General features: G+C 38.6%; 1 protein-coding gene across 1 annotated transcript; it reads left to right on the forward strand.

Annotated features, from left to right (window-relative positions):
• The first annotated feature begins 12,670 nt into the window (after positions 1-12,670).
• On the forward strand, positions 12,671-13,897 carry LOC131070768 (uncharacterized). The gene is made up of 3 exons (XM_059217785.1): positions 12,671-12,728; positions 12,816-12,959; positions 13,677-13,897. Exons 1-3 carry the CDS (start codon positions 12,671-12,673, stop codon positions 13,895-13,897), a joined length of 423 nt encoding a protein of 140 aa, XP_059073768.1.
• Positions 13,898-14,162: the final 265 nt, after the last annotated feature.

A 14,162-nucleotide genomic window follows, 5' to 3' on the forward strand; every position in this document is an offset into this window, starting at 1 on the left:
GAAGATACATGAGATCTGGTGTGAGCACATTCACTGTCAGATATTACTTCTCATGATGACTGCATCTTCATCTGGTGGGAATTTTTGTTTTGCAACTTTACAGCATATCTATGATCTGTTCATTCTTCTCCTTTTGTTGTGATGTGATTTATGTAACATTTTGCCTCTTCATCACAAACAACAGCTCAAGTACCTTGGCCCTCCAGCTTGTACATCAGTCATGAGCTTTGCCAGCTGACAACCACTCACTTGGTTGATCTGACTTTTCCATGTCAACACATCACTTACTAGTTGACATCCTTTCCTTACCGATACCGATCACTCCCAACTCATCCACACAAGTCAGGCACTAACTTGTGTACTGGTGACTCCCGGGGTCATCTTCCTTACCTTACCAGTGTTCTCCAACACAAGGTGATATCAAAGATATCTCAACCTGTACTCCTCCTTGATAGTGTTGCACATACATCTCTCATACCGATAGTCATTCCATACTGGCTGACATAAATGACAACACAATGCCAACAATATCCCCCTTTGGCATTGATGTCAACTCGTGTAGTATTCGGCATACTACATAATCTTTCTCCCCCTTTGTATGATCCAATGGATTCTCACACATGTAGTATGCGGTATACTATAGAATCCTTCTCCCCCTTTGACAACAATGGCAAATGGCACTATCAGGGTATCATTCCTCCTTGTATTTTCCAGGCACTGACATAATTCTTTCTCCCACTTTGTCTTTACCAGATGTCTCTCTTCTTTGATACCAATTGTTGCATTTTGTTACATTTTCTCAAGTCACGACACTTGAAATGGAGGACTCAACCATCAACTGACACCAATTGAGAACACAAATTTTATACCATTTATTAAACTGCTCAATTTCAGAGGGATGTGCCAGTGAATACTACTCACCTGTCGGTCAACATGCATCACCTCCTATTTGATCCCAAATTTCTTTAGGAATGAAATGTGATTGTACTACCAATGCAACCAGCCAACTGACAAGTAGGAATCAAATGTGATTGTACTATGAATACAACCAACCAATTGACAGGTAGATACCCCTTACAATGAAATTTTCCTAGGTATTCCTATTGTAACTTTTCATCATCTGCACTTTTGGGCAGTCAGTGCACTTACTCTTCCAGGTTCAAGCATCCCGGCTTTGCATCATAGCCACTTGAACTCCCCTTGAGCCATACATCTTAGGTCTTGAACTCTGGTGAGGTCTAACACCAGGGCTCCAATTTTATCCATACCAGTTGAGTTGTGAAAATGTGATCATCTAATGATCTTTCATTTCCATTACATCCACCACAGCCTGTGACATGATCCTGGATGAACACAATGTTGTACAATGTCATCATCAAGTCATAAATCTAAATGGTTAGCCCATAAACATGCATGTCTACATGGTCAACCACTAGGCCAGCAAATGTCATTCGGGCCTTTTCCAATACCACCTGAGACATGAACTCCACATTCCATTCTATTGAGGCTATTGCAATGATCTCCAACTTCATTGTCTTACATAACCTACAAGTACCTATTTAGCATTCATGTCGCCAACATTTTGTACATACCGGTCTCCTGTACTAGTCCACTATCACTACTAGAGTACTTTCCTATGACTCCTGACCTTTGTCAACATTGTATCTAATTTCAATTGCTATCTTGTCATATATTGATACAGCAGTAGTGATCCAGTCTTTCATACCGGCAACAACATGTTCTTCCATGTTTCCTTCATCACTGAGGGGATGAATGATAAATTCAGTATATTACTCCCCCTAAGATCCTGCATCTACTTTTGGCCTTAGGAGATATCACCTATGCATTAGATGCACAGTGTTGGTCCATGGTCTTCTTCCTCCATACATGTCTAGTCTCATTCATCTTCCCATTTTTCAGGCTTGGGAGAAGGTCTTTCCTTCTTCTGCTGAAGAGTCCTTCCATTTCCTGATTCTCCATCACAACTAGATGTAGTTTTGTAGTAGCACACAACATCCATCCCAACTTCATGTTTGGGGAATCTCTTGACATACTCGTTTGACCATCTTCTTCTAGTCATGTTGTTGTATTTAGCAAATGGAACCGGTGGACCTCTTGCTCTTGCAGGGACAATTCTCCTTTGGTTCCATGCAGGTCTCTGACTTCCATATTCTCAGAGTTCACCTTTCTGTAGAGCATAGTTATATCGGCCTCCATGTGACTATAGGTTCCTCTTCCTATACTCAAACTCTCTATGGCCAAATTCATTGTAGTTATAACATACAACAATAGATGGAATCTTTCTAGCATAACCGAGAGAGGGGACATGCATGTATCTACTCCTGGATACATTTTTCTCATATGCATGATGTCCATGAGATCCTATATTATTTTTTCTACATCTATTTCTACATTTCTCTACCCTATGGCCATAGCCATTACATGTAAAGTAGTAACCAGTAAAGGATGGCATATGACTTACAAATTTATTTTTCCATGCATGAGGAGGTCTTACCGGTTTAGCATCACCATTTCTTCTTCTTTGAGAATGGGTCCTTGATTGTACATTTTGTGCAGCTCTTCCATCTGGTCTCTTCTTCTCCCACACTTGCTTTTCCCTGGGGGTGGTAGCATTTCTTTGTCCTCTGCCAGTAGGAGGTCTTTTTTGCTACTTCCTCATTTCCTGCTTCCAATGAAGCTGTCTTCTCCCATCTTCCCTTTACCTTTGGGATCTGGATTGTTCCTTCTTCTTGCAGCACCGGTCTCCCTTTTTATCTACAAGTCCTCACCGATTGTGTTTAGATCAACCTTCTTCTAGGGAGCATTTCTCACTGTGAAGGTTTGGCCTTTGTTTTCTCCATTAGGGAAGACAAACAGAATGTCATTGTGGGGGACATTCTTGTTGGTGGAGCATTCACCGGCACCACTTCCTAATCCTTCAGTGTCCTTGGCATTCTTTTGCTTTTTCAACATTTTGTCCAAGGCATCACTGCTGCCATCAAACCGGATTCTTACCTTGATCTCATCCTGACACTTCTCAAGGTCATTTCAAAGAAACTCCATTTCTCCAAGTAGCTTTTGATATTCTTAATCTTTTACTTCTATCTCGTAAGCTACATCACTACACCGGCACTCCCTGGTGTCTTCCTTGTGAGACATCATCCCTGAGATACTTTTCTCAGATTCTTCAAGGCATCTGATCAACCGGTTTTTCTGAACAACTGCAGCATTCTTAAACAGTTTGTATTCATTTCTTAGATGCTCCATTTCACTTTCCTTGGATTCCAAGACTGATTTCAAATTATCAGTCAATCTTTTTGTCTCTTCTAGTTGAGTGGTCAATAAACCAACCTTTTGGTTTGATATTTCAAGGTAGGTTCTCAACTGGCTGAAATCCTCATGAACTGATCTTTTGTAGTATTTGAAATCATTTCTAACATTTTGAAGCTCTTCTAGAGAACTTACCAGTTCACACTCAAGATCTACCTCTGCATCTTCTTCTTCTTCATCATCATTTCCAAATAGATCTTGTCGGCTAGATCTATTTACCTTTTCTCCTTCTTCTTATTTTTCAGTGTCGTTGTCAAACACATCATACCAGTAGGATCTATCTGCATTGTCCCCTTTTGATGTGTGACTCTCAATGTCTATCTCATGGGTCATGAAGAGATGAATCTCCACATCACCAATGTTGTAGCAACAATATGAACTCCCTCTGTCATCTTTACATGTATCATCAGCATTGTTTTTCTCACTCTCACAAGCTAATTCAGTGGAGTAGGGTTCATTTCCATAGAGCTTATTTAGTCTATCCCATAGGCTTTTTGTTGATTTACATCTATCCACCTATGAGGAAAAATCACCCATGAGCCCACTAAATATGGCCTTCATGGCTTCTTCATTACATATGTAGCTTCTTTCATCTTCAGATCTAGAGGGAGGACCGCCATTCCTAGGGAGATCATTGATAACTGACATGCATACATCAAACCCTAGAGAGGATAGGAAGACTTCCATTCTATAACTCCAAATAGAATAGTTTGAACCATCAAACATAGGAGCAGGGATTGACACTAAACAAACCATTGTGTCCTTAAGCCAGAATCTACCCAAGCTGGAGAAATATCATCTAACTGGGAACCTACGCTCTGATACCAATTGTTAGACACAATGCACCACTGAGAGGGGGGTGAATTAGTGGTTCTCAAATTGTTTCCCTTTAGCTGACTTATGTGAGTATACCGGTTATTAGATCTAACTCAATAGACTTACAGGTTAGTGGGGAGACCAACACAAATATAGTCACATAAGGGGACATCATATAGCACAGGCATATATGAGGAAAACCCAAGATGGGAAAAACCTCGATGAGAAATGTTGCTAGAGTCTATGAAAAATTGTTATAATGTTTAGGGCACCAACCCAAGGAGCTACAACCCCTAATTTAGGGCACCAACCCAAAGAGTACCAACCCCTGATTTAGGTCACCAACCCAAGGAGCACCAACCCCTAACTTGTTTATGGGCTACAACCCAAAGGAGATACAACCCCTACATCGAGCTACAACTCAAGGATCACAATGAAAACATCAATTACAAAAGTAGTTATTCTATTACAAGTGAGTCTTGCAACCATTCCAAATACCTTACTCTACCGTTGAGATACCTTCTCTGCTACACTAACTCACTCTTTTGTTGCTCTCATCTACTTCTTAACTACCAGTAAACTCTACCGGTACACCTCTCCTCTTCTTCTTCTCTGTTGGATCTTCACCTTACTCTCTGCTCTTCACCGGTACAACACTTTGTTGGTTTTCTATCTACCTTCTGTGCAACTTCCTTCACTTCTACTCTGCTAGTATGGACACTACTAGTTCTACACTACTAACGGTTGAACACTTCAACTTGATTCTCCCTCACTCTCACTCTCTTCTCAAATACTGGATGAGAACTTGCTTGATTTTATCTTACATGCAGAAGTAACACTCAGTCACTTCACAGCAACACCCTCTTCTTTCATTCAACAACAACATAACTATGTCTTTGGCCTGCATATTTATAGAGTGGTTTTCCTGCCAAAACCCAATTCAAATCCTTAGGCAGTTAGGGTTTCCTCATCACCCTCAAGGCAAACCAAATTCAATTAGATCTTGCTTGATCTAATCACCGAGACAACTAATTGTACAACTCTGCCATTATCACGCCTTTTTTATCATGCCTTCTATCTCTAGTGATCTACTTTTTCCCTTATTGGTTGATTTCTTGGTCAACCACCAAGATCGGTCTTGTTGTTTCCTTCATCCACCTTGATTTTCTCAATCACTCTTAGCTGTCTCTCAGTTGTCCTCCAAACCTCAAGTTGCAAACCTTTCCAACAGCTCTGCAACACGTCCCGTGATTTGTGGGATCTTCCATTAATGTTGACCAACTCTACAACTACCCCGTCGGTGTACATTCTTTCTTCATCTGAATGCAGGTTTGCCACCTTGACTCCATGTGGAATCTAGGTCGACCAACTGCTAGCTTGACTCTTCATGTCAGTCCAGATAGGATCACCGACCAAATACTCTATCGGTTTCTCTTCTCTGCCGATTTACTAACCCTATTGGTATCTCACACTCTACTGGTTAACCTTCATGTCTTCACTTAGTTAAACTGTCGATGAAACCCCTTAACTGATTTCTAGACATGTCTATCTAAATCATGCACATTCCCACAAGGTGGGAGGACATCTGAATCTACACCTTGTACATATTACCAGTGGACTTACATACCGGTAAGCACTCTTGATGACACTATGTCATCAACCTTCACTAGACTCCTTCTTCAGTCAGGCCACATTCCTCTATTTGCATCTTCTCATCTTTGCCTTCTACTTGAAGAACTCAGACCATATCTCAATCGATTTGTCAAGTTCACAAACCCATCACTTCTTCTTTTGTACTGCCATCTCAGCATGCCTTCTCAGTCAGTCTAGTGTATATCCCTATTTCATGCACTTGAGGCATTCCGATGGAGTGACACCTAATCATCATCTTTCTGCAATGTACTCATGTGGCTTCCCTATTTGTGCAGCATATCTTCAAGTAGGCACATGAGATCCGGTGTTAGCACATTCACTATCAGTCATTACTTCTCATGATGACTGCATCTTCATCCGGTGGGAGTTTGTTGTTCTGCAACTTTACAGCATACCTATGATCTGTTCATTCTTGTTCTTCTATATTGATGTGATTTAGGTAACATTCTGCCTCTTCATCACAAACAATGGCTCAAGCACCTTGGCCCTCCAACTTGTACACCGGTCATGAGCTTTGCCGGCTGACAACCACTCACTTGGTTGATCTAACTTTTCCATGTCAACACATCAATTACTAGTTGACAAGCTTTCCTTACTAGTACTGATCACCTTCCCAACTCATCCACACAAGTCAAGCACTAACTTGTGTATCGCTGACTCCCAAGGTCATCTTCCTTACCTTACCGGTGTTCTGCAACACAAGGTGATATCAAAGATATCTCAACCTGTACTCCTCCTTGACAGTGTTGCACATACATCTCTCATACCGGTAGTCATCCCATACCAATTGACATCAATGACAACACAATGCCAACAACAAGAACATACACCATAACGCAAAGATTTATACATGGAAAACCTCATGGAGGAAAAATCACAGTGGGATTGGTGACCCATAATATCTATCCACTGGCCAAATGAATAAATATTACAATAGGTACCTGCACACACAGGAAGGCCAACACCCTAGAGTGCACTGCTCATCACAAAAGGAGCCTCATTGACTACAAACACCAAATACTGGTTTACAAACAAAATTATAAACTCAGAGAATGCATCTTCTATGCTGGATGAGTTTCGGTTCAAGCACTATCTATACCTATTTTTATTGTGTCCTCCTTTACTGGTAACTTACTTCGCATCCCAAACCTATAAACCAATAAAAAAGACTGACTACATAATATTATATTCGCATTTAGTTGATCAACATTGCTCGCACAATATCACACCACTATATATTCCTTCTCTTTGTATGTATATCTAAAATAACCTAACCGAACTGACTTAAATACCTTTCCCAAACATAAACATGAATGCCTTATGTCAGCTTATAATGATATTACAGTTTATTTACATGTCAACCTAGACAAAAATAAATACATTAAACTTTGTGACCAATGCCGCTAATTGTTGTCATGTAGACCTGCCGGATCAATCTCCTATGTCGGCCTCATATACCAATTCCTAGTTTGTCGGTTTCCCTTGTCTATTGGATGACTTGAATGTCGGTTTCTGAATCATGAATACCAGTGAGTATTGGTTAAGTGTCCAACCCAAAATCGTGTGTGTTGCCATCAATGACAACACATCTAAACCGGATGAGTGTCAAATGCCAACAGAACTCAAGGGAATAAATCCAAATCCACAATGCTAAACACTCAAACATGAATAAATGCCATGATCTCCAAGCAATTCCACTACAAACTGCTCAACCAGTAAGAACTACACCGGTGCTCCTACACCACTTTCTATATCTTCATCTCTCTCCAACTATTTATTTTTCTCTTCTATATCTATTTATTCCTCTCCCCTCTCTCTCTCTCTATCTCTTTCATATATCTCTCCATCTCTTCATTTTCCTCTCCCCATTCTCCATCTCTATCTTCGACTCCATCTATATGTCCATCTTCTTCTCTATCTCTATATCTATCTCTTTACCCATCTCTCCCTCTCACTCTTACACCTCTATATATACCTCTTTCTAGCCCTATCGCAACCTCTCTCACATGCTCACCCTATTGCATACATAACATGAGCTCATTTCTAATAAAACTTGATTATCTTCTCAATTCAAAGGTTTCATTTCTGTAATGCCCGCCAAAATACTCTAGAGAAATAAACCATAATCTACTACAAATAGAGATTATTTTTTTCCGTTCAAGTCAACCATCACTACTACAATATCTCTAACATTTATCAATGCAACATTACAACCAATATGCATCAATGCATCTTTTAACAATTACAAGAATATATGATTCAGTATGAACATAACCATAGAACATATTACGCAAGCAAAATTACAATTTAACCATTAACATATCACTAAATAAACTCATACGATATATTCTTCCCTAGGGTATTCCAACATCACTACTTGACATAATCCTAACACATCATGTGTCCATCTAGAACATCTTATACTATCATTCCACTGATCATTTACTTCCCATACAACTATGGTAAATCATTAACACATATGCATAACTCTATCACATTTCATACTCTAAGTTCATTTTAAAATACCAACCAAATGTTCCTAATACCCGTCTTTATTCCTTAATCACTTAACACGTCATGAATCAAAATGCATGTATTCTTCTCCTATACATGGAACTATATTATTTCCTCAAGCACAACCAATACACAACCCATCAAGATTACTTTTCATATTCATATGCAAGATTATAACAACAAGCACTTATCTATTTCCAAATAGGATTCCATGTCACTAAACAAATGCAAGGGTCATATGCCTCCTACAAGAATAAACACAACCTAATATTTCAATCTTCTAATTCAACATAGGATCTCATTTCCAACATGATGAGCATTTCTACAACACAATCCATATATTAATACATCATCTTATTACAAGAACATAAACCTATATCATTAAGTCCAAATATACAAGAGCACATGGAACATCACATAGTCTCTTTTGCTACATCCCATCCTAATGCTTAATAATATAAGTTACATAAGTACAAATTCTTATTCTACATTTACAAGTCATCATAAACAACATTGTCACTAATACATATAAATCAGCTCAATAGATCTACCACCTATTGAAGAGTCATACAAACCATACAATCTGCAACTACTCATTTAATTTCCATACCTCAAGATGACTAACATAGAAGATTAACATCTTTCCAATCAAGGCATACATGGTTACATGGTTACTAACATATTAACTACCATCCACAAGATATACACAAGACATTTCATTTATATCTCTCAATCATTTCATTCCTCTTTAATCAAAATAACATATACAATAGAATATCTGATTACAACAATCTCACTCAATACATCTTATTCTGAATTCAATCTGTATGCTCAGATCGTGGTACCTGTATGAGAGAGGAAAACAACACAAACTCACCAATGGGACATTATGTTAGAGATCAAAATCATTAGGATAAAAAATGAAAGAAAGATCGTAAGTGTGTCTCATTGTTCTCTATCTCCAAGGATCCTTCAAATCAAGGTGGCTCTCAGCTTGGAAGAGCACTTGACCTATAGGATGACAACCAAAAGAATGAGGGATATGTGATGACTCTAAGATCAAAATGGATACAACTATGATCCTAGTGATGATTTAGATATGAAACCAAATGATGATAGGATGCAAGATATTGATATGAAGCTAAACTAGCATGAAAAATGATGATATTAAACTAGCATATAAAATGAAGCTAACATGATATTGCTAAATGATATGCAAAACTAAATGATCTAATTACTATTATCAAAGAGAGTTTAATGATGCTTGATGAAATGAGACTATAATTTTGATGCACAAAAGACTTGTATTCTTGAGAATGAAGAATGAGAGCTCTATTTATAAGGAAAACAGGGCAATGGAGGGTTAAGATTGAATAATCTTAACAATGGCTAGGATTGAAAGTTACTCAATCCAATGTTTACATTTTTTACTAATGAAATGGTGACAATTGTCAACAAGAGGTTGATTGAGAGGAGATACAAGAGGCATTAAATGCCTGAGGAGACATGAAGGTTACCTTAGGAGGTAAGGGTTAAGGTTAGGTTAGATTTATCCATTGGATAAAGCTTATACCCAAAGCGTAAACACTTGTGCAAGGGTTAATAGGATAACTAGGGTCAAAGTCATAAGTGCTTGATGAGACCCTTGGGTTAGATGAGGATTAAATTAGAGAGAAAGTCTCTAACCATGTGGGAAGGTTGAGTTAACCATTAATGGTTTGGAAGACTTTGGGGACAAATTTGTAAGAGTCCTTCAAAATTTGGGGAAACTCAACAAGTTAGCTTGTTGAATGGATAAAGCCTACTGCATTTAGAAGACTTTCTTCCAAATTTGAGAAGTGACCTCCTCAAATTTAGGGAAAGGACATGATTGGGAGTTGATTAGGCTGATTAAAAAGGGTTTAGAAGAATCTAGAAGCCTCTAGAAGAGGTTTAGGAGGCAAGTGGGAGATGTAAGATTTTGCAAGTGGGTGAGGGAAAATAGAATTTAATTAAAATAAAATTTATTTATTTTAATTATTGGTTGCAACTTGCATTTGTAGGATTTTGCAAGTGGGGGGGATTTTCAAATAAATTTTGATTTATTTAAATGCAAAGGGGGTTTTAATTTAAATGTAGATTTAATTAAAATAGGAAAGGGGATAATTTTAATAAAATCTGAATTTAATTAAATGGCTATCAGGGAGATTGTAATTAAATGTGAATTTAATTAGCAATGGCTAGAAGGGGGATTTAATTAAATGTAAAATTAATTAACAATGGCTAGAAGGGAGGTTTAATTAAATGTGAATTTAATTAAAATGGCTTAGATAGAAAAAGGAAAATATTAATCAAATCTTTAATTTGATTAATAGGCTAAAATAGAAGAATATGGATATTAATTAAATGTAAATTTAATTAATTGGAAGAAATAGTGATAATTAAATGAATAAAATTCACTTAATTTGTTGTGCAACTTTTAGATGTCTACATTTTGCCCCTCTTTCAGTTAAAATGTGACCACATGTTGATTCAAAGTAAAACGTTCAATTTGTTGTCAAAATTTTGCGATATGATGTTGCTGCCAAAGTTGTTGATATGATTTCTTGGATATGAAAAATTGATTTCGATATAATATGTTGATATGAAGCTGATGTCGATTTGAAACATGATAATGATGATATGCTCCCAGGGGTGTTAAATTGAGAAGAAAAAAATTTGTGTTTTTCGAGGAGATGGCATGAAGTACGGCAACATTTTGAAAAAAATGTTGATCTTTTTGGATTTTAAAATTTTTTAATTTTTTTTGGATTTTTAAAACATATCGCTTGATAGATTTATTAAAAAGGATATGGAAAAATGGATTGAAGACTATGTGGGTATAGCGTGTACATGCCCCATACGTCCACCAAGGCATCACAACCGCCTACGTCAGCATGGGCTATATAAGCCTCCAAGGGCTCATTTCTATCTCATTTGCACACTTGTCTTGAAGCATTGGAGCTTGGAGGAGAGAGAGGAGATGGCACCCCCTATCACTGTCACCGTTTTGAGCGAGTTTGTCAATTTGAGAGGCCAGCGGAGTATGGCCCACTGGTGAGTTCAATTTTCTAACCCTGCTTGTAAATTTTTAGCTTAGATTTTAGGCATTTTTGCAAGATTTTTGAATTTTTCGGGTTAGTTAGGGTTTTTTCACGCGTTTCTAATTTTTGCTTATGTTTTCGCACATATAATTTTTCTTTTAGTGCATGCGATTAATTTTATTGCGCATTTAACAATTATCGTAGCACATTTGATTTTTCTTTTTGCATATATGATTTTTTTATTAGCGCATAGGAGTTGTAAATTAGCGCATAGGAGTTGTAGATTAGCGCATATGATAAATAGTATAGGGCATACGAGAAACAATGTTGCACATACAACATGTATTCTAGCGCATTTGATTATTTTAGTCGTGCATATGATGGATCAAATAGCATGTATGAAATTGCTCATTTGATGACTGTTTTGGCGCATATGAGACTGAGCATTTTGTGTGTTTTTTCAAAAAAATTAACATGTCCAATTTTGATTTTTAGATTTGTTATGAAGGTTTGCACCCTGTCAAAGTGTCATTTTGGATCGAATGTGTTGATTTTGTTTGTTAATTGATGTTTGTCGTTATGAGTTTGTTGTGTTAATTCGATTGATGGTCTAGATCAATTTGGGTCAAATTCGATATTAGTCTATTTGAGATATGGGTCCAATTTTGATATGGTTTTGTTTTCGTTATAAGTCATTTGTCATTATGGATCAATTTTTCGTTATGGGTCAACTTGTCATTATGGGTCTGATTTTGATATGGGTCTTGATTTTATATGGGTCCTGATTTGTCGATATGAGTCTTGATTCGATATGGGTCGGATTTTGATATGTGTCAATTATTGTTTGATATGGGTCTGATTTCGATATGGGTCTTGATTCGATATGAGTCTTGATTCGATATGAGTCTAATTTTGATATGGGTCCTGATTTGATTGATCTGCGATATGAGTCTAGATTGATTGGAACTTGATTGATTTTTTTTTTGAGATTGATTATCGATATGAAACTTGGTCATTTTAAAATGGTATTTAATTTTTGATATGAGTCCTGATATGAAGCATGTTGTTGAATATCGATATGAGGCGTGATTGATTGATTGGATACTTGATTTGTTGATTGTCAAATTATGTAGGATAGATGTATCTAATAGGATGATATCCATGTATTGATATAGGTCCATCAAGGAGTGCTCATTCTTCAAGAGAAATTCCCAAATACTTTTTTGATACGAAATCAATTGAGTGTTGATGATTTGGTAGTCATAGAGGTTTGCAGTCTCATTCACTTGTTACACATGTTGCCCTATCAGAAGAATAGTGCACTACTCACCGCATTGGTTGAGAGATGGCACGGTGAGCATAACACCTTCCATTCACCGACTAGTGAGATCATAGTGACGTCAGAGGACATCTATCAGATTTTGTGGATTCCGATTACAGGTGAGCTTGTGGAGTATGATGTGGAGGAGGCCGGTGGGACTGATGCTCTATGGGAGGTATTTATTGATCCCCATATTGCAGGTTACTCAGTGGCGTGGCAGGACATGGTAGATAGTTATGCCCCACTCCCTTCAGTTTTGGCAGGTTTGATTGGCAACTTCCTGATTTCGAACAAGAGGTCACACGGTTTATCAGTTGGATGGGGTTGAGTGCTCTAATAGATGGTGTAGGTGCAAACATGATATGCACGGGGTATTTGTTTGCTCGCCCATTTATACCATGAGCTCCATCAAGTGGTTTATGATGATGCAGCCAATCTAGCCTGCAGATGCACTTTACTGTAGTTTTGAGCATGGGAGCACATAGTCGTGACCCATCCACTTGGGCCGAGGTTCAGACCAACATGGGCACCATTTTTGATGATGTATAGCCAGGTTTCTTCCCAATCGATGCTCGGGAAGTTAGAGTATTGGAGGCGGACCCTGGATGATATGGATACAATGGTGTGGAGGCCCTTTTGAGTGTGTGAGCCATGGCCGGAGGATGCTTTTAAGGTGCCACATTTATTCATGAGAAAATTTCTTTTGGGTCGTACCTCATATGTGACAAAGTGGTTTATCCTTCCTCAGGTTTACGGATAGTTTGGGTGCATGCAACCGATGTCACAGGGGATGACCATGTATGCTCGGGTACACAAGGAGGGGATAGATTGGGGGCCCACATTGGATTTTTTGATAGCCCGGGCTGAGTTCTATTCTTTTCCCTTTTGTGTATGGAGTATGTATGAGGATATAGTAGATGTAGGGATGGTTGCATAGTATACACAATACTTTTTGACACACAGGTTCCCTCAATTGACAGGGCTAGGAGATTTGATTCCTACACTAGAGGAGGTTGATGATGATAATCAAGGTGGATGTGGTGGTATTGGGAGGAGGGGTAGATGGAGGAGAGGTGGTGGGATTGTTATGGGTGGCATGGTTGGACATCGTCGGGGAGGAGGTGGTGGCGGGGTAGGAGGATTTGATGAGGGAGGAGTGGTGAGGGGTAGAGGAGTAGTGAGAGGTAGAGGAGGAGAATGAAGGATGGATGGAGCTGGGTGGGGTGGACCGGTGCAGGTGGAGGATGTTGTTGTCATAGGGGTTGAGGAGGGATCAAATAGTGACAGATCTAAGGAGGAGAGTGGTGATTCTTCTAATGAGGATACAGAGTCTGAAGCGGTTAGTGGAGGAGTAGGTTTGATGGGATTGGCAGGCGTTGCAGTGAAGGAGGAGTCAGAGGAGGAGGATGTGCAGCCATTGGCCCGACAGAGGAGGATTGATATGCCCCCTCTCACCCCTCGACAGG

The sequence above is a fragment of the Cryptomeria japonica genome, chromosome 3 (genome assembly GCF_030272615.1).
Source record: "Cryptomeria japonica chromosome 3, Sugi_1.0, whole genome shotgun sequence".
Classification (NCBI taxonomy): Eukaryota; Viridiplantae; Streptophyta; class Pinopsida; order Cupressales; family Cupressaceae; genus Cryptomeria; species Cryptomeria japonica.

Coding starts and splice junctions, on each gene's coding strand:
- LOC131070768 (XM_059217785.1), top strand. CDS start 12,671: ATGTTGCCCTATCAGAAGAATAGTGCACTACTCACCGCATTGGTTGAG. Junction 12,729..12,815: donor ATTGGTTGAGAGATGGCACG/GTGAGCATAACA, acceptor TTCCGATTACAG/GTGAGCTTGTGGAGTATGAT. Junction 12,960..13,676: donor ACTCCCTTCAGTTTTGGCAG/GTTTGATTGGCA, acceptor CTCAATTGACAG/GGCTAGGAGATTTGATTCCT.